General features: G+C 48.0%; 1 protein-coding gene across 1 annotated transcript in view; it reads right to left on the reverse strand.

Moving 5' to 3' along the window:
- Positions 1–632: 632 nt before the first annotated feature.
- Positions 633–20,434, reverse strand: part of LOC115004933 (E3 ubiquitin-protein ligase SHPRH-like) — a 41,150-nt gene continuing 21,348 nt past the window's right edge. The window contains exons 12-31 of the mRNA XM_029426684.1: positions 20,213–20,291; positions 19,982–20,145; positions 13,815–14,071; positions 13,505–13,626; positions 13,341–13,429; positions 12,412–12,504; positions 12,085–12,192; positions 11,701–11,843; positions 11,453–11,626; positions 11,302–11,364; positions 11,001–11,226; positions 10,729–10,866; positions 10,125–10,226; positions 8,804–8,875; positions 8,396–8,584; positions 7,119–7,211; positions 6,623–6,709; positions 6,190–6,368; positions 2,667–2,747; positions 633–812 (exon numbers count right to left, since the gene is read on the reverse strand). Of these exons, the coding sequence (XP_029282544.1) occupies positions 713–812; positions 2,667–2,747; positions 6,190–6,368; positions 6,623–6,709; positions 7,119–7,211; positions 8,396–8,584; positions 8,804–8,875; positions 10,125–10,226; positions 10,729–10,866; positions 11,001–11,226; positions 11,302–11,364; positions 11,453–11,626; positions 11,701–11,843; positions 12,085–12,192; positions 12,412–12,504; positions 13,341–13,429; positions 13,505–13,626; positions 13,815–14,071; positions 19,982–20,145; positions 20,213–20,291 (2,559 nt within the window). The 3' untranslated portion in view covers positions 633–712. The remainder of the gene's footprint in view (positions 813–2,666; positions 2,748–6,189; positions 6,369–6,622; positions 6,710–7,118; positions 7,212–8,395; positions 8,585–8,803; positions 8,876–10,124; positions 10,227–10,728; positions 10,867–11,000; positions 11,227–11,301; positions 11,365–11,452; positions 11,627–11,700; positions 11,844–12,084; positions 12,193–12,411; positions 12,505–13,340; positions 13,430–13,504; positions 13,627–13,814; positions 14,072–19,981; positions 20,146–20,212; positions 20,292–20,434) is intronic.

The raw sequence follows: 20,434 nt of genomic DNA on the forward strand, positions 1-20,434 counted from the left end.
AGTTTCCAAGACGCTGAATCTTGAGCTTTTTGTCTTGCAAATAAGACGGGCGAAAGTGTTGGGCTGAATGGCTTTGCTATGGTTTTGACCGTCGGGAGTAAACGTGAGTAAAGGTCAAAGGTTTCCCTTCCTGCTTTCATTTTTACTACACAGAAATAAAGCAAAACAACAGGCAGGAGACAAAGAGCACGTTCATTTACTGAGAGGTGAGAGCACCTCGTGGGATTCACAGTGAACCTGTATAATAGAGCTGCAACAAAGAGACAAAGATATTAATCCATGAGGTCATTTTCATGCAAAACTCTCAAACGTCTGTTTTCTGTTTCATATTAAAGTGAATATCTTCAGACATTTAAAGACATCAGGACCGACTCACTATTATCCTGACCTTTAATAGACCAAACCATTGATGGAGAAAGTAATCTGCAGATGGAATCCATATTCAAGATCTTTGTTTAGTTGCAGCCCTAATAGATAAACACCTATAATTCTATGAGAACAACACAAGCAACACTACTGTAGCAGTCAAGTGTGAGCATCCATCTTGAAAGCAAGTTAGTGATGAACATTACCGCTCAGACGTGCTGATCTGATGGAACATCATTCTGGGAATGTTTTTATTTAAAAAGAAGTTGAATGTTCAAAATCCGAGAACTTCTGTGAGCAGCACTGTGTGAAGAGTCCGTTGTGCAGCAGGTCTGAGTCCAGGTGTTCACATTGACTCCAGGTGTTCTGTGTCCTCAGTAAAAAGGTCAGCCAGGTCGGCCACGGTCAGCACGGCCGCCTCCGAGTGCTTCATGGTGCTGCTGTGACTGGAAGGTGAAGAAGAAGCTTTTAGTACATTTAATGTCAACACTCGCCTCTATTTATTTATTTAAGTCAAAAATCAGATCCTTCCAGACTCTCTCCAGAGGTCGTCCCAAATTAGACAAAATATTAAATTACAAAGATGTAAATTATTATGTAATTTTATAAACAATGTGTAACGCACTTAATCATTTCATTTTTAAAGTTATAACTATTAGCCATTGTGAGGAGAAGCTAGTCTGTTAGCCATTGTGAGGAGAAGCTAGTCTGTTAGCCATTGTGGGGGAAGCTAGTCTGTTAGCCATTGTGAAGAGAAGCTAGTCTGTTAGCCATTGTGAGGAGAAGCTAGTCTGTTAGTCATTGTGAGGAGAAGCTAGTCTGTTAGCCATTGTGAAGAGATGCTAGTCCTGTTAGCCATTGTGAGGAGAAGCTAGTCTGTTAGCCATTGTGAGGAGAAGCTAGTCTGTTAGCCATTGTGAAGAGATGCTAGTATGTTAGCCATTGTGAGGGGAAGCTAGTATGTTAGCCATTGTGAGGGGAAGCTAGTATGTTAGCCATTGTGAGGGGAAGCTAGTATGCTAGCCATTGTGAGGGGAAGCTAGTATGTTAGCCATTGTGAGGGAAGCTAGTATGTTAGCCATTGTGAGGAGAAGCTAGTCTGTTAACCATTGTGAGGAGAAGCTAGTCTGTTAGCCATTGTGAGGGGAAGCTAGTATGTTAGCCATTGTGAGGGGAAGCTAGTCTGTTAGCCATTGTGAGGGGGGAAGCTAGTCTGTTAGCCATTGTGAGGGGAAGCTAGTATGTTAGCCATTGTGAGGGAAGCTAGTCTGTTAGCCATTGTGAGGAGAAGCTAGTCTGTTAGCCATTGTGAGGGGAAGCTAGTATGTTAGCCATTGTGAGGGGAAGCTAGTATGTTAGCCATTGTGAAGAGAAGCTAGTCTGTTAGGCCATTGTGAGGAGAAGCTAGTCTGTTAGCCATTGTGAGGGGAAGCTAGTATGTTAGCCATTGTGAGGGGAAGCTAGTATGTTAGCCATTGTGAGGAGAAGCTAGTCTGTTAACCATTGTGAGGAGAAGCTAGTATGTTAGCCATTGTGAGGAGAAGCTAGTATGTTAGCCATTGTGAGGAGAAGCTAGTATTTTAGCCATTGTGAGGAGAAGCTAGTATGTTATCCATTGTGAGGGGAAGCTAGTATGTTAGCCATTGTGAGGAGAAGCTAGTATGTTAGCCATTGAGAGGAGAAAGCTAGTATGTTAGCCATTGTGAGGAGAAGCTAGTATGTTAGCCATTGTGAGGAGAAGCTAGTATGTTAGCCATTGTGAGGAGAAGCTAGTATGTTAGCCATTGTGAGGGGAAGCTAGTCTGTTAGCCATTGTGAGGGGAAGCTAGTATGTTAGCCATTGTGAGGGGAAGCTAGTCTGTTAGCCATTGTGAGGGGAAGCTAGTATGTTAGCCATTTTGAGGGGAAGCTAGTCTGTTAGCCATTGTGAGGAGAAGCTAGTCTGTTAGCCATTGTGAGGGGAAGCTAGTATGTTAGCCATTGTGAGGGGAAGCTAGTATGTTAGCCATTGTGAGGAGAAGCTAGTCTGTTAACCATTGTGAGGAGAAGCTAGTATGTTAGCCATTGTGAGGAGAAGCTAGTATGTTAGCCATTGAGAGGAGAAGCTAGTATGTTAGCCATTGTGAGGAGAAGCTAGTATGTTAGCCATTGTGAGGAGAAGCTAGTATGTTAGCCATTGTGAGGAGAAGCTAGTATGTTAGCCATTGAGAGGATGATAATAATGAAAGGTGTAAAAGATAAATGAATGAAAGTGACGATTCGTTAAAGGCTGAATATTTGACTTCTGTTACTATTTTCACCTTTTCTCTGCTGTCTTCATCATCGCCTGCATTCTCTCTTCAATGGTGGATTTGATGAGGAATCTGTGAACAAAAGTTGGCCTGATGGACAGAAAACAACATCACATTTAAAATATATATTTAACTATATAAAGTACCACAACATTACATGTCGATGCATCAATAATACAGTCTCAGACTGTTTGAGTTGTTTTAATAGTAAGTATTTTTATACACGGAGCCCGGTCGGGCACAGCCCGAAGACGCTACGTGGTGCCTCCCATCCATCCATCCTGTGGGCCCACCACTCATGGGAAAAACCGCTGGGGTCGGGTGCGCTGTCACATGGGTGGCAGTGATGGTCAGGGACCTCGACGGACCAGACCCGGGCAGCAGAGGCTGGCTCTGGGGACGTGGAACGTCACCTCTCTGTGGGGGAAGGAGCTGGAACTAGTGCGGGAGGTGGATCGCTACCAGTTGGATCTGGTGGGGCTTACCTCCACGCACAGTCTTGGCTCTGGAACCGTACTCCTGGATAGGGGTTGGACTCTATTCTTCTCCGGAGTTGCCCAAGGTGTGAGGCGTCGGGCCGGGGTGGGGATACTCACTAGCCCGCGGCTGAGCGCCGCTACGTTGGAGTTTATCCCGGTGGACGAGAGGGTCGCCTCCCTACGCCTTCGGGTTATGGGGGGGAAAACTCTGACTGTTGTTTGTGCCTATGCCCCAAACCGCAGTTCTGAGTATTCGGCCTTCTTGGAGACCCTGAATGGAGCCCTGCAGGGGGCTCCAGTAGGGGACTCCGTAGTCTTGCTGGGAGACTTCAACGCACACGTGGGAAACGATGGAGACACCTGGAGAGGCGTGATTGGGAGGAAGGGCCTCCCTGATCTAAACCCGAACGGTCGTTTGTTGTTGGACTTCTGTGCTAGCCATGGAATGGCCATAACAAACACCATGTTCGAACATAAGGATGCTCATAAGTGCACGTGGTACCAGAGCACCCTAGGCCAAAGGTCAATGATCGATTTCGTAATCGTATCATCTGACCTGAGGCCGCATGTTTTGGACACTCGGGTGAAGAGAGGGGCGGAGCTGTCGACTGATCACCATCTGGTGGTGAGTTGGATCAAGGGGTGGGGGAAGACTCTGGACAGACCTGGTAAACCCAAACGGGTAGTGCGGGTGAACTGGGAACGTCTGGAGGAAGCCCCTGTCCTGGGGATCTTTAACTCACACCTCCGGCGGAGCTTTTCAGCCATCCCTGTGGAGGTTGGGGGCATTGAACCTGAGTGGGCGATGTTCAAAACCTCTATTGCTGAAGCTGCGGTGATGAGCTGTGGTCTCAAGGTCTTAGGTGCCTCAAGGGGCGGTAACCCTCGAACACCGTGGTGGACTCCGGTGGTCAGGGAAGCCGTCCGACTGAAGAAGGAGTCCTTCCGGGTTATGTTATCCGGGAGGACTCCGGAAACAGTTGCAGGGTATCGAAGGACTAGAAGGGCGGCAGCTTCTGCCGTGTCAGAGGCAAAGCAGCGGGTGTGGGAGAAGTTCGGAGAAGCTATGGAGAAGGACTTTCGATCGGCACCAAGGTGCTTCTGGAAAACCATCCGGCACCTCAGGAGGGGGAAGCGAGGAACCATCCAAGCTGTGTACAGCAAGGGTGGGACCCTGCTGACTTCAACTGAGAAGGTTATCGGCCGGTGGAAGGAGCACTTTGAGGAACTCCTGAATCCGACTAACACGCCCTCTATGGTTGAGGCAGAGCTGGAAGCTGATGGGGGATCATCATCAATTTCCCTGATGGAAGTCACTGAGGTAGTCAAACAACTCCACAGTGGCAAAGCCGCAGGGGTTGATGAGATCCGTCCAGAAATGCTGAAGGCTTTGGGTGTTGAGGGGCTGTCTTGGTTGACACGCCTCGTCAACATTGCGTGGAAGTCTGGGACAGTGCCTAGGGGTTGGCAGACCGGGGTGGTGGTTCCCTTATTTAAAAAGGGGGACCAGAGAGTGTGTGCCAACTACAGGGGTATCACACTTCTCAGCCTCCCTGGTAAAGTCTACTCCAAGGTACTGGAAAGGAGGGTTCGGCCGGTAGTCGAACCTCTGATTGAAGAGGAACAATGCGGATTCCGTCCTGGTCGTGGAACAACGGACCAACTCTTCACTCTCGCAAGGATCCTGGAGGGGGCCTGGGAGTACGCCCATCCGGTCTACATGTGTTTTGTGGATCTGGAGAAGGCGTATGACCGGGTCCCCCGGGTGATACTGTGGGAGGTGCTGCGGGAGTATGGGGTGAGGGGGTCACTTTTGAGGGCCATCCAATCCCTGTACGCCCAAAGCGAGAGTTGTGTCCGGATACTCGGCAGTAAGTCGGACTCGTTTCCCGTGAATGTTGGCCTCCGCCAGGGCTGCGCTTTATCACCAATCCTGTTCGTGATTTTCATGGATAGGATATCGAGGCGTAGTCGTGGAGGAGAGGGGTTGCAGTTCGGTGACCTGAGGATCTCATCGCTGCTCTTTGCAGATGATGTGGTCCTTATGGCATCATCGGTCTGTGACCTTCAACAGTCACTGGATCGGTTCGCAGCCGAGTGTGAAGCGGTTGGGATGAGGATCAGCACCTCCAAATCTGAGGCCATGGCTCTCAGCAGGAAACCGGTGGATTGCCTACTCCGGGTAGGGAATGAGCCATTACCCCAAGTGAAGGAGTTCAAGTACCTCGGGGTCTTGTTCGCGAGTGAGGGGACAATGGAGCGAGAGATTGGCCGGAGAATCGGAGCAGCGGGGGCGGTATTACAGTCACTTTACCGCACCGTTGTGACGAAAAGAGAGCTGAGCCAGAAGGCAAAGCTCTCAATCTACCGGTCGATCTTCGTTCCTACCCTCACCTATGGTCATGAAGGCTGGGTCATGACCGAAAGAACGAGATCACGGGTACAAGCGGCCGAAATGGGTTTTCTCAGACGGGTGGCTGGCGTCTCCCTTAGAGATAGGGTGAGAAGCTCAGCCATCCGTGAGAGACTCGGAGTAGAGCCGCTGCTCCTTTACGTTGAAAGGAGCCAGTTGAGGTGGTTCGGGCATCTAGTAAGGATGCCACCTGGGCGCCTCCCTAGGGAGGTGTTCCAGGCACGTCCAGCTGGGAGGAGACCCCGGGGAAGACCCAGGACTCGGTGGAGAGATTATATCTCCTCACTGGCCTGGGAACGCCTCAGGATCCCCCAGTCGGAGCTGGAGGATGTGGCCCGGAGAAGGGAAGATTGGGGTTCCTTACTGGAGCTGCTGCCCCCGCGACCCGATCCCGGATAAGCGGTAGACGATGGATGGATGGATGGATGGATGGTATTTTTATACAACCTACTTTTACTTCAGTAAGGCAGAGCCACATGCACACATACAGTGTGTCTAGTATATATCGTACCAGTGCAATAAACAGGCGTACTGAAGATGTTTGAACACAAGCTAACCCCTCGCTTCTCTCGCCTCCTCACAACCTCCACACACCAGAGGGTAAAAACCTCTGGAGAAGTTGAAAGCGGGACAGACTTACTTGGTCTGGCCGATGCGATGCACTCTGCCGATGGCCTGCAGTTCGTGCGCAGGGTTCAGGATCGGCTCCACCAGCAATACGTGAGTCGCCTCGATGATGTTCAGACCGTTGGAGCCGGTGTGGAGAGGAAGCAGCAGGATGTTGATCTTTTCTTCGTATTTGAAGGAGCACAGGTTCTCCTGGGAAATGAAGTCAGTGACGAGTTACAAACAAAGGATCTCTGGCCGGATGTGATGTCTTGATTGTTGGTTTTAATCAACAGTGAATCTGCTGGTAGCTGAAATCTGCTTTTATTTAGACTTTTCACATGTCAGAGAGAAACCTTCATAATAAGCTGCGGTCAACATGAGTGATGTGCATGTGTGTGCGGGAAGACGGTTGTATTTGATGTTACGGGGATCATCGTGTGTTCGGATACAATGAAAATTGAAACCTGGAATTTGTGAATCCCGTTGATTTGAGAGAACTCCATGTTGTTGTCGAACAGGGCCTTAGAGATGATGTCCAGCACACACAGCCACTGTGCAGGAGAGGAACAGGAGGTCAGAGACAAAGTCTACATCACTGGTTCTCAACCTTTGTGGGACCAGCGCCCCCCTATCCATTATCCAGGTCCCTTACCCCCCCCCATCAAATAAAATGTAGGCTAATTGTCTCCCCTGAATTCTAATGTTGATTATTATTCTGTTTGTATTTATTATTTATATTACATATTGATTATATTAATTTAGTATTTAAATTCTTATAATATTTTTCTTATTATTAGGCGGCTATATTATGTTATTATAAAACAATATTCCAACAATGTTCCATGTTCCAACAATAAACGAGCACAAAGGAACAAGTCTGAGGCGCCCCCTGGGGGGCGCTGCCGCCCCCGTTGAGAACCCCTGGTCTACATGAAGCTTCACAGCAGAAGGTTCTGTTACCGTGGAGAAGACGAGACACTTGGCCCCGGGGTCGCTCATCTGGATCTTCTTCAGCGTTCTCACCACTGCCTCCACTTTGGTCGAGTGGCTTCCCTGACAAACAGGAAGCATCAGGTTAAAGTCACATGAGCCAATGGGCCCACACCTGTCCCCCACCTGTCCTCCACCTGTCCTTCACCTGTCCTCCACCTGTCCTCCACCTGTCCTCCACCTGTCCTCCACCTGTCCCCCACCTGTCCTTCACCTGTCCCCCATCTGTCCTCCACCTGTCCTTCACCTGTCCCCCACCTGTCCTTCACCTGTCCTTCATCTGTCCTTCACCTGTCCCCCACCTGTCCTTCACCTGTCCTTCACCTGTCCCCCACCTGTCCTTCACCTGTCCCCCACCTGTCCTTCACCTGTCCTTCACCTGTCCTTCACCTGTCCCCCACCTGTCCTCTACCTGTCCTTCACCTGTCCTTCACCTGTCCCCCACCTGTCCTTCATCTGTCCTTCACCTGTCCTTCATCTGTCCTTCACCTGTCCTTCATCTGTCCTTCACCTGTCCTTCACCTGTCCCCCACCTGTCCTTCATCTGTCCTTCACCTGTCCTTCATCTGTCCTTCATCTGTCCTTCACCTGTCCTTCACCTGTCCTTTACCTGTCCCCCACCTGTCCTTCACCTGTCCTTCACCTGTCCTTCATCTGTCCCCCACCTGTCCTTCACCTGTCCTTCATCTGTCCTTCACCTGTCCCCCACCTGTCCTTCATCTGTCCTTCACCTGTCCTTCATCTGTCCTTCACCTGTCCTTCACCTGTCCTTCATCTGTCCCCCACCTGTCCTTCACCTGTCCTTCACCTGTCCTTCATCTGTCCCCCACCTGTCCTTCACCTGTCCTTCACCTGTCCTTCACCTGTCCTTCATCTGTCCCCCACCTGTCCTTCACCTGTCCTTCACCTGTCCTTCATCTGTCCCCCACCTGTCCTTCACCTGTCCTTCACCTGTCCTTCATCTGTCCTTCACCTGTCCCCCACAGGAGCAGGAAGCACAGACTTTACACTCCGAGGATGAACTGATTACATGTTGTGGGTCAAAGGTCACTGACTTCACAAACTGAAGTATTCATACGGCAATTATCACACAAATGTCTCACGAGATGAAGTGATGACAGTCAGGCGGTTATTCTACTTTGTTCTGTCTGTTGTTATTATTATATAGTTGAAGGCCGGGGGGGGCCCTGACACTCTGGTCCCCTGACACTCTGGGCCCCCCAGTGACACAGCCTGTGCTGCCTCACCTGCACAGGTACGTCCTGGTCCTGGTCTGACGACACGGTGGTGAACACGTAGGAGATCTCAGCGTGGGACGTGGTCTGCCGACAGATGGCACACATGATGGCACGCCGCCTGGAGCCCACGCTGTACTGCTCCACAATGATGGCGATGCACTCGTTGCAGAAGCAGTGGCCACAGGTCAGCACTGCCCACTGGGGGGGGGGAGAGGCACGAGGGGGACACACACGGGGGAGGCATCTCAATATGATTCTCTGCATGCCTCACTTTCACTTTGCAGTTCTGTCGTCTGAATAAGCTCATCTGAATCTTTCTATAGACACGTTACAGACGGGATACATTATTATATATATATATATATATATATATATATATATATATATATATGCCTCTGGAGTCTTGGCTGAACTCACCTCCTGCCCCAGGGGTCGTGCACAGATGGGACACGGCTCTGGGTTCAGTCCTCCAGTAGATTTATCCTGTGACTGCAACAGAAGGGTTGTTAGTCTACACAGTCAGAGATGCAGAGTGTGAAGGATCAGAGTGAAGGATCAGAGAGAAGGATCAGAGTGAGTGTGAAGGATCAGAGTGAAGGATCAGAGTGAAGGATCAGAGTGAAGGATCAGAGTGAAGGATCAGAGTGAGAGTGAAGGATCAGAGTGAGAGTGAAGGATCAGAGAGAGTGTGAAGGATCAGAGTGAGTGTGAAGGATCAGAGTGAAGGATCAGAGTGAGTGTGAAGGATCAGAGTGAAGGATCAGAGAGAGTGTGAAGGATCAGAGTGAAGGATCAGAGTGAAGGATCAGAGTGAAGCATCAGAGTGAAGGATCAGAGTGAAGGATCAGAGTGAAGGATCAGAGTGAAGGATCAGAGTGAGAGTGAAGGATCAGAGTGAAGGATCAGAGTGAAGGATCAGAGTGAAGGATCAGAGTGAAGGATCAGAGTGAAGGATCAGAGTGAAGGATCAGAGTGAAGGATCAGAGTGAAGGATCAGAGTGAAGGATCAGAGTGAAGGATCAGAGTGAGTGTGAAGGATCAGAGTGAAGGATCAGAGTGAGAGTGAAGGATCAGAGTGAAGGATCAGAGTGAAGGATCAGTGTGAAGGATCAGAGTGAAGGATCAGAGAGAGTGTGAAGGATCAGAGAGAGTGTGAAGGATCAGAGTGAAGGATCAGAGTGAAGGATCAGAGTGAAGGATCAGAGTGAAGGATCAGAGTGAAGGATCAGAGTGAGTGTGAAGGATCAGAGTGAAGGATCAGAGTGAAGGATCAGAGTGAAGGATCAGAGTGAGTGTGAAGGATCAGAGTGAAGGATCAGAGTGAAGGATCAGAGTGAAGGATCAGAGTGAAGGATCAGAGTGAGTGTGAAGGATCAGAGTGAGTGTGAAGGATCAGAGTGAAGGATCAGAGTGAGTGTGAAGGATCAGAGTGAAGGATCAGAGTGAAGGATCAGAGTGAGAGTGAAGGATCAGAGTGAAGGATCAGAGAGAGTGTGAAGGATCAGAGAGAGTGTGAAGGATCAGAGTGAAGGATCAGAGTGAAGGATCAGAGTGAGTGTGAAGGATCAGAGTGAAGGATCAGAGTGAAGGATCAGAGTGAGAGTGAAGGATCAGAGTGAAGGATCAGAGAGAGTGTGAAGGATCAGAGTGAAGGATCAGAGTGAAGGATCAGAGTGAAGGATCAGAGTGAAGGATCAGAGAGAGTGAAGGATCAGAGTGAAGGATCAGAGTGAACAACCTTCTCCAGGTTCGTCAGGTACAGAAACTGTCCGAGCTTCTTCTGGAGCTGAGACTTGGCGACGGCCTGATCGTTCAGAAGCTTCACTCTGTTCTGCTCCACCTGAGAGCAGCGAGGTGCAGCAGTCAGAGACATTCATCCACTGCTTAGTTGTTATTAGGAGCTAAACAGCCTTCAGGATATAGCATCAACATAAACATTACTAACAATCATCCAAATGACCTAAAAACAATCTTCCTGTTTCTTCTTTATCTGAATTTGTAGAAAGAACCTCAGAATTTCGTAGATTTAAACAGTAACTTGACGAGAGAAACGTGGATATTCTCTCTGATTAAAGTCGTACATTTACGAGCAAGAAATACATAAATAAAAGAAAAAACGTGAATGTTCTCTGAGATTATAAAATCATAAATATTGCAAGAAACAAAACTCTGGAAATATTAGATTAAAGTCACAGATTTTCAAGAAATAAGAGATTATTTTGTTTTATTTTCATTTTCAGAGAACATTCAACGTTCTTTAATCTCAGAATATTACCCAGCTGCCCCGGCTTCTTCATGCAGGATGGATGTGAACATGTAATAAAGTATATTAATATCTTCACCTCGTGCGGCTCGATGATGTGCAGCAGTTTGGGCTTCGCTTCATCGGGCAGACGCACGCGGAGCCTCTCGGTGGCCATGCCGAGCTCATCGATGGCCGACACGTGGTTCCTCAGCACCATCCAGTACTCGTGCAGCACCTGAGGTATGAAAGGAGCAAGACGTAGATTCTCTGTCACCCTCTCCTGACAAACGATATATAATATACAAGTTTAATGCAGCTTTTTAAACCCTTCCCCAGGCCTTGCTTGCCGGCTGGAACATGAATAAGAACCTTGTACTCCTTCTTCCAGTTCTCAAACAGCTCCATGAAGGTGGTGCCCTCTTCCAGCAGCTCCGCCTCCATGCGCTTCACTCGGGCGAAAGCCAGCACGGCCTTCAGGGAGCGCTCCGTCTCGCTGGCCGCCCACAGACCTCTGCTGGTGGTGGGCAGACGGTCGTCCATCAGCCCGTCTTCATCTTCGATCATTTCCTCAAAGATGGCCGTCTGACCCTTCACCCTGTGGAGAACGTTCCCCCTGAATCACTTCCGTTTCCTGCAGCGTGACAGACGTCTGACATGTGGCTCTACTTACGTGTGAGAGAACAGCTTGGACTCGTAGTCGATGAAAAGGGCGTCGGCTTTGCAGAAAACACAACTGAAGAAAAGAAGAAACATTATGATTTAAAGAACACTTTGTGAATGTCAGAAGATATTAACATCAGGTTCACTTGAGAGCTTGTTACTTATTGAGCGGCAGCCTCGTGGGCCTGAGGTGACAGATGGTGACCTCGTCGATAACTTTCTTTGACGCCGGGCCTTCGAGGCTCCTCACCGCGTCCTGCACCGTCTTCTGGGCCTTCATCAGATCCTTCATCTGCGTGCTGAGTATGAACTTCAGGCCGCAGGCGTCACGGAACCTGCAGGAGAGCACAGGGGGTTTGTATCATGTGTGAGGATTAAGGAGGATGTCTTTGAATAAAGCGGCGAGTACTTGTCTGCCATGCTGAGCTTGTTGGCCTGCTGCTTGTAGCTGGACGTCAGCTCGTTCTTGATGCGGGACACCAGCTCGTCGGCGCTGGAGCTGCGGATCGACCTCTCGATGACGTCCAGCCACCAGGGAGCGTTCAGCTTCACCTGGAGGAGCAAAGGTCAGCATGTAGCGTGAGGTACACTTTACTTTAATGTCAACATTTTAAACTCTACAATCAAATCAACTAAACGTTTTATAATCTCTAAATAATTAGTAACATCAGTTCCACCTGATGTGGATTCCTCTCCCATCACATGATATATGTGTGTACATATGTAGTCAGCACTGATACACTAGATATTAGTATCCGTGCTTCTGTATGTTGTGTACAGACGTTTTTCTCACTTTGCGTTTCAGCTCCTTGATGTTCTGCAGAACCGGCTGCAGAGCCTGAAGAGCGTCTGCGACCTCAGAGTCGTATTTAGTCATGTAGTGCTGACGCAGCTGCTCCGCCTGCACACACACACACACACACACACACACACACACACACACACACACACACACACACACACACACACACACACACACACACACACACACACACACACACACACACACACACACACACACCACACACACACACACACGCACACGCACACACACAGAGGACCTTCTTAAACTAACCATGTCTATATATCAAACACATTTCTTATGGTGACTGAGACTAACCTCCTCACTTAGTCGGTCGTCTCTCAGCGTGGGAGGTATCCCAGGATGCTTTGCGCTCAGCAGTTCCATCAAATTGTGGGTCGCATGAAGTCTCTGTTTTATATCAGTGAGCAGACATCTTTATATAAACTCACTGTGAGAACTTAAGATCCAAACATCTTCAAATGTCATCAAGTAAAATACAGTTTAATAACCACTAAGATCTAAAAGTCTCAACACACAGAACTCTGTGCATCTCCTGCATGTAGTGAGTGTAGCGTGTATAACATGAGCTGTGAGTGACATGTGAACAAAGCCCTCTGCACAAAGCTTCAGAATATAGAGAGGAATGAAAGTGGAAAGTTTGGTGTATGTAAGTGCTGCTGAAGTGGAGACTTCTGGTGAAGAGTGTGAGAAAAAGCTCCTTTAGAGAAAAGCTCCTTTAAAGATATGTATTGTAACATTCATACATGTTGTACACACTACAGGTGAACAGAGTCATACATGTTGTACACACTACAGGTGAACAGAGTCATACATGTTGTACACACTACAGGTGAACAGGGTCATACATGTTGTACACACTACAGGTGAACAGAGTCATACATGTTGTACACACTACAGGTGAACAGAGTCATACATGTTGTACACACTACAGGTGAACAGAGTCATACATGTAACTAACAGATATCATGAAGCTTCCCCACTTCATGACTCACATCAACACAGTTTATATCACAAGTGTTTAATATGTACATGAGGCGTTATGTAATGTAGCTGTGGAGAGTTTACATCTACACACACAGTTACAAACACACACACTCTCATGTTCTCATGTTCCTCTCATCTGAAGAACACGAGTTATGGAAGATAAATAGTCTAAACTCTCTGGATGACCCAGAATGCAACATGTTTCTGTGGTGCAGATGTGCTGGCAGGAGGCTGTGTACCTGTAATGAGTCAGTTTTCAGTCTGCCTTTGTGCTCCTCTGATGAACGCAGCACTTCTCTATACATCTCTGTTGCGTCTCCAAACTGCCCTGCAGGTGTTGAAGGACACATTATACACATGTAGATCCTGAGTCTCATGGGAAGTCTGCTGCAGGGTGTTGTACCTCTGATGATGTGGAGTCCAGCCAGCCCGTTGAATGCACACACTAACTGTCTGTGAGCTTCTTCACACTCCACTCGACATTTCTTCTGCAGGGATTTCAGGAGCTCCTCCATCGTCATGGTGCTGAGGAGACAAACACCCCCTCTTCAGAAACCCTCCAACACAACTTGAACACAACTCTATTACTGCAGCTAATGCTGAGACTTAGTCCACACGGATCAGTGATGAAGTGCTGCAGCTGCCGGGGGGAGTGACATTAATCCGTCCATACCTACGAGCATCTTGAAATCATGGCGCTAAGCGTTGCGTACCTTTTCTGCAGCGGCAGGAACTCCCCCCTCACAGCCTGGGGGTGGCAGCAGGCCTGCCGCAGCCTCAGCAGCGGGCCCAGGATGGTGTGCACGGTGCGTCGGTCCAGGCTGCCGAGCTTCAGGCTCCAGTCGGAGATCTTCCTGAGCTTCACCAGAGCGTCCTGGGAGCAGACGTCGTGCTGACGGTGGTAGAAATGACCCTCGACGGGGGAGAAGTGCAGCCAGTGCACCTCCTCTGTCTGGGGGGGAATCTGAATCTGGGAAACACAGAAGATTGTTCACGTTTCTGAAATGCATCATTACGTCCTGTCATTGTTAAAGTTCACCTCAAATCAAAGCTACATATTCTTCCTCTTGCATGTAGGAACTATTTTCTCTCTACAGAACTACAGCGACCGTATCACCGCGCACACGATATTTATTAAAGATATTATTAGTCGTTACCGATTGCTACAGGTCACTCCTGTGACGGCCTCTGCTTAACCTGTCTTGGGGGCTCGTTCCGTGTTGTTACGTGGTTAACTGTGAGTATGTGACCCGGCTGATTCTTTTGTTTTGCTGTTGCCGGTAGCGGTAAACATTCGTTGTTCGGTAGCGTTTAGGAAGAGGACACTCTTGGTTTGGTTGGACAGGATGAATTAGATGATTTGTTGGGATTGTCGGTATGATTTTGTTTGATGTATAGCTGCTGTAGGTTATTATTTGGACTGTGGAGAGTTGTGATCTTAGAGCAAGCTATTGTTTATGCTCGTACCGGATTAACAGGTGTATGTTTCCCAGTACGCAGTTTTGATAAAGTGGTGTGGATTTTTCCCTGGTAGGCTGTAGCGGCATTCCCTTTGGGTTCGTCGGGGGGATTGTTGTAGTGTTGTGGCGAACGTGGTTGAAGCTTTGCTTGGGAGCATGTCCGTGGTTTTGGGAGGGTTGCTAGCTTGCTAGTCGCCACCCTGAGCCAGCGGTTGTTAGTGCGTAAATACCCACCGCAAGTAGCTGCATGAAGACTAGGAGGGAGTTTACTTAGTGGGGCTAATTTAAGATAGTGGGAAATATCGGCTGAGGGTAAGCCCTCTTGTTATGTACAGGGAAACTTCACTGTGTGGCTGGTCCTGTTTTGTCGTAGAAGTTGTGTTTTGCTAGTTGAATGTAAATATTTGGAAAATAAACATGTTGGATCTTGAGGCCTTTATTGCTAGTCCCTCGGAGGAAGCGTTACAGAAATTTACAAAAGGAGCAGTTGCTTAAACTGTCTGAGCATTATTCAGTTGTTGTGGAGGACAAACGTCTTAAAGAAGATATAAAAGTGGCTTTGAAGTTAAAACTGATTGAGATGGGAGTTTTGACGGAGGATCAGGAAGAGCCTGTTCCAGTTTCTACTACTATGTCTGCCCAGACGCAGGGGTTGACTTTTGAACAACAAAAGGAGCTTCTTGCATTGCAAAAGGAGCACGGACAACGCAAAGGGAGCATGAAAGATATATGCAAGAGTTGGTAATGAATAAGCAAATTGAGGTAGCGAGGATTCACCAGCAAACGGAACATGCAAAGATAGATCTGGAGATTCGTCGGTTGTCTGATGTAAAAGGTGGCAAGTGGTCCACTGAGGATCAGAGCGAGATGCATAAAGTTGGTGTGCGTCCTTTTCATGTCAATAATTTGCGTTTGTTGCCGCACTTTAATGAGAGGGACCCAGATGTGTTTTTTGCATTGTTTGAGCGAGCTGCTAAGGCTAGGGACTGGCCTGATGCAGACTGTGCTCTAATGCTCCAGTGCGTCCTTACAGGAAAAGCACAAGAAGCATATTCGCCGTTGAGTTTAGAGGATAGCTCTAGCTATGTAAAAATAAAAACTGCTGTGCTTAAGGCATATGAGCTTGTACCAGAGGCTTATCGCCAGCGTTTCAGGTCTTGGGAAAGAAGAAGTGGTCAGACATATGTGGAATTTGCGAGAGGTCTGACAACTCACTTTAAACGTTGGTTAACAGCCCTTGAAATTGTTAATTTTAATGATTTATGTGAGTTGGTGATTTTGGAGCAGTTTAAAAACTTGCTTCCTGGCCGAGTGGCGACCTACATTACTGAAAAGAAGGATGCCACTGCTGCTGATGCTGCTGTGCCAGCAGATGAATATGTGCTGCTCCATCAGGGTTCTTTTCGAGAGCGCACGGTGCGTGATGACGTTGGCTGGAGAGGTAAGTCTGACGCTGCATCATTCGATCCCACACGGTCTTGGAGGTCTGGTTTGTTTAAATCTGAAACCAAAACTCGAGGAAGTTTTGATAAGAGTAGATCATGCAACTATTGTCACGAGGCAGGACACTGGAAGGCAGAATGTCCTTTGTTACAGTCGAGGAATAAGGGTATGAGACCTAATGTTAAGCCTGCTGCGTTCGTTGCGCCTGTGAGTACGACTGATGTCTCTGGGGTCCTTACCACTTGTTCTTGTGAGCCTGACGTTTTGGCTGCGTATGCTCCTTTTATTAGGAGTGGTGTTGTGTAACTGGTAGGAAGTGAGGTTAAAATACCGATAAAGATCTTGAGGGATACAGGGGCCTATGACTCGTACATAGTGGACTCTGTATTGCCTTTATCAGCAGACACTGACGTCGGTGAACGTATTCTCTGTCGTGGGATAGGGTTAACAATTTTGCCTATTCCTTTACATAAAATGATCCTTGACTGTGAGCTTGTGCAGGGTGAGGTTGCTGTGGGGGTTCGGCCGGCGTTGCCCATTGAAGGGGTTCACTTTATTTTGGGCAACGGGTTGGGTGGTAGCCGTGTGTGGGCTGACACTCCTCCCTCACCTGTGGTTATACTCTGTCCGGTGGATGCTACTTCTGATGAGAGCTCCGGTGAATTCCCGGAGGTCTTTTCAGCCTGTGTGGTTACACGCGCAATGGCGGAGTCAGAGTTGGATGCGTTATCTGACAGTTGTGGTGACGTCAATTTGGAGGTTCTGTCTCTGTCGGATTTCCCTCTGTCAGTTTCACGTAGTGAGCTTTTGCATGAGCAACGGAGTGATCCCTCCCTTAAAGAGTTGTTTGATCGTGTCTTGTCTGTCTCTGAAATAAATAGTACGGCCGGTGGTTATTTCTTGCAGAATGAGTTGTTGTTCAGGAAATGGATTTCCCTGGGTGGTGATAATGTTGGAGAGGCTGTTTTCCAGTTGGTGATGCCAGCTAAATTCCGCTCCCTAGTGCTCAAAGTGGCCCATGATGATAGTGGACACTTTGGCGTAAGAAAAACGTATCTGAACGTCCTTAAACATTTTTTTGGGCCGCGGGTGAAAAGAGACGACTCCGCGTACTTTAAAACATGCCATGTATGCCAGCCTGCGCCACTTCAACCGATCTCTGCTATAAATTAACCATTTGAACATCTCATTGTGGACTGTGTAGGGCCGTTACCGTGCTCTACATCGGGTTGTAAGTATCTCTTGACAGTTATGTGTCAAAGCACCAGGTATCCCGCTGCGTACCCATTGAGGTCAATTACTACAAAGGCTGTGGTAAAAGCGTTGACACAAGTTATTTCTGTATTTGGTATCCCGAAAATTGTTCAAAGTGATAAGGGGTCTAATTTTTCATCGCACATGTTTGCACAAGTCTTGAGGATTTTGCGCATAACTCATAATCAGTCATCTGCCTACCATGCGCAGAGCCAAGGCGCTTTGGAAAGATTTCATCAGACTCTTAAGTTTCTCCTGCGTGTGTATTGCACCGAGCTGGATAGAGACTGGGAGCAGGGTCTTCCGTGGCTGATACTGGCTGCAAGGGAAGCTGTGCAGGAGAGTAAAGGTTTCAGCCCTAACGACTTGGTGTTTGGACATGTGGTGCGGGGGCCCTTGTCAGTGCTAAAAGATAACTGGGTGGATGCAGAGCCACCTAAGAATTTGATTGACTTTGTGAACTATCTCAGAGTAGGATGAAGCACATATACGATCGTCGCGCAGAACGTCGTGTGTTTAGTCCAGGAGACCAGGTCCAGGAGAAAGTTAACGCAACTCTGTCACATTAATTTACTAAAACCATACTATCAGCGTGTGTCTGATGCTGATAACATGAATAAAGATGGGGTGCGCACGGCTCTGGTTGTCAGCTCTATGTCCGTTGCGCGTGAGGATGATGGGGTGCCAGAGCCGGATGACAGTTTGTTGTACGGGCGTTTGAAAAATTCTGAGTCGCTTTGTAATTTGGACAAGCTACTCTCCCACATGTCCGAATCCAAACGGAGTGAGTTGTGTGCACTTTTGCATAAATATCCCTGTTTATTTGGTGACATTGCCTCTCGTACCACATGGATTGAACCCGACATTGATGTCGGAGACACGCAGCCGATTAGACAGCGGTTCTATCGTATGTCAGCTGAGAAGCGCAGCCAACTAGATGCTGAGATTGCATACATGTTACAAAACAATATAGCTGTGCCGTCAGCATCAAGTTGGGCTTCTCCTTGTATTTTGGTACCAAAGCCGGACAAAACACCCAGGTTCTGTACCGATATGAGGAAGGTTAATTCTGTCACAAAATCAGACTCTTTTCCTTTACCGCGTATGGACAACTGTATAGATCAGGTCGGGTCTGCCAAATTTGTGAGCAAGTTTGTTTTTGCTCAAAGGCTACTGGCAGGTACCTTTGTCCAACCGCGTGCAGGAAATATCAGCGTTTATAACTCCTTCGGGTTTATACTCGTATGCCGTGATGCCGTTTAGTTTAAGAAACGCGGCAGCTACATTCCAGCGCCTGATAAACCGTGTTGTGTCTGGTTTGGACGGTTGTTCAGTTTATTTGGACAATCTGGTCATTTATAGTGACACATGGCACTCTCACTTACAGTGCATCCGTGCGTTATTTGATTGCTTGGTGGAAGCGCAGTTTACCGTTAATTTGGCCAAATGCGAATTTGCAAGGGCAACAGTGACATACCTGGGACGTGTGGTGGGGCAAGGTCATGTGGCTCCAGTCCAGGCTAAAGTTATGGCTATTTCTGAATATCCTCAGCCTACAACAAAAAAAGAACTACAGCGTTTTTTGGGCTTAGTGGGGTATTATAGGAGTTTCTGTAGGAATCTTTCGACTGTGGTTTTTTCGTTGATTGAATTGTTGAAGGCCAAGGCAACATTTATTTGGTCATCTGAGTGCCAACAAGCCTTTGAAAATGTTAAATCACTCTTGTGTTCTTCCCCTGTGCTAGCAGCTCCAGGTTTTCATAAAACATTTATGCTGCAGGTAGATGCAAGTCAAGTGGGTGCAGGTGCCGTCTTGCTCCAGGAGGATGACCAAGGAGTGGTGAGACCGGTCAGCTTCTTTTCAAAGAAGTTCACAAGTTATCAGTCCAACTATTCCGTTGTCGAAAAGGAAGCATTGGCACTGATGTGGGCTCTACAGCATTTTGATGTAGGAGCAGGGGGAACATTGCTGGTGGTTTACACTGATCATAACCCTCTCATTTTCTTGCAGTCTCTTAGATGTTCGAATCAGAGACTTATGAGATGGTCTGTGTTTTTGCAGTCCTACGACCTTGACATTAGACACATTAAGGGAAAGGACAATGTCGTAGCAGACGCGTTGTCACGGGCTCCTCTGCTCTGAGTTCTCCTGTCTCTGAGCACTTGACTAATTTCTACTGCCTTTTTAAACCTGTTTTTACTGTTTCGTGTTCTCTTAATCTGCTTCTCAGGTACCGGGGTGGCTGAGGATACGGAGGGTAAAGTGGCAGGCCAAGGGGCGTGTAGAATTAAGAGTTGTGTGTCTATATGTTGTGTTTTTGTTTTTTTCACTTGAGTCACTTGGATTTTTGTACTTGGGGAAGGTGATACAGTGCTGATGGCCCAATGGGACATCAACTTTATGGGGGGGGGGGGGGGTGACGGCCCCTGCTTAACCTGTCTTGTGTCAGTCACTGTGTTGATTCTGTTTAAAGTGTCAGTGGAGATAATGGCAGTATTCGGTCTGATCTGGAGCACCTGGGCACAGCGCACCTCAGGACCATAAAAGGCCAGCATCCGCGATGCTGCTCTCTCCCTGCCTGAGCCAGGAAACCCCGTTGTTTTGGCGTTGTCTTTTGTTTGCATACCTTGCTGCGCAAGTTATGTCCTTTGTTTACCAATAAATCCCTGAGCTGGGGTTGTGACACTCCTGATTAATAACAGTCTGGTTCTTTACTCGTTACCTGATCGATGACGTCTTTCTTCGCTGACCGCCACAGTAAGGCAGCGATGACGTTGTACAGCGGCTCCGTGTTTCCTCGGCGATACGGTCGATAAAGCAGCTGCAGCCACCAGTGCTTCACCCAGTACGGATCGACTCCCAGGAAAAGCACGAGGCCATACAGATCTGTGCAGAGAACTTCTGTTAGAGTGTTTTATTGGAGGCCAGCTTTGATTCTGGGGTTTTGTTTTACCTTCTAAGCCTCGCTGCACAGGAGTGCCGCTCACACACCAGCGGTTCACAGACGGGAGGCGTAGAGCCATCTCTGCAGCCTGAAGGCAGAACATACATGTGATATTTAATACAGACATAAACATTACACATCCCATAAAACCCAAAATGCTTTATTGTCCTGTATTTGATGCACGGTGGCCTTTATATCTCACAGGGCTAAAATAAATCCTTCATATGTATT

Source organism: Cottoperca gobio, unplaced genomic scaffold, assembly GCF_900634415.1.
Source record: "Cottoperca gobio unplaced genomic scaffold, fCotGob3.1 fCotGob3_223arrow_ctg1, whole genome shotgun sequence".
Taxonomy (NCBI): Eukaryota; Metazoa; Chordata; class Actinopteri; order Perciformes; family Bovichtidae; genus Cottoperca; species Cottoperca gobio.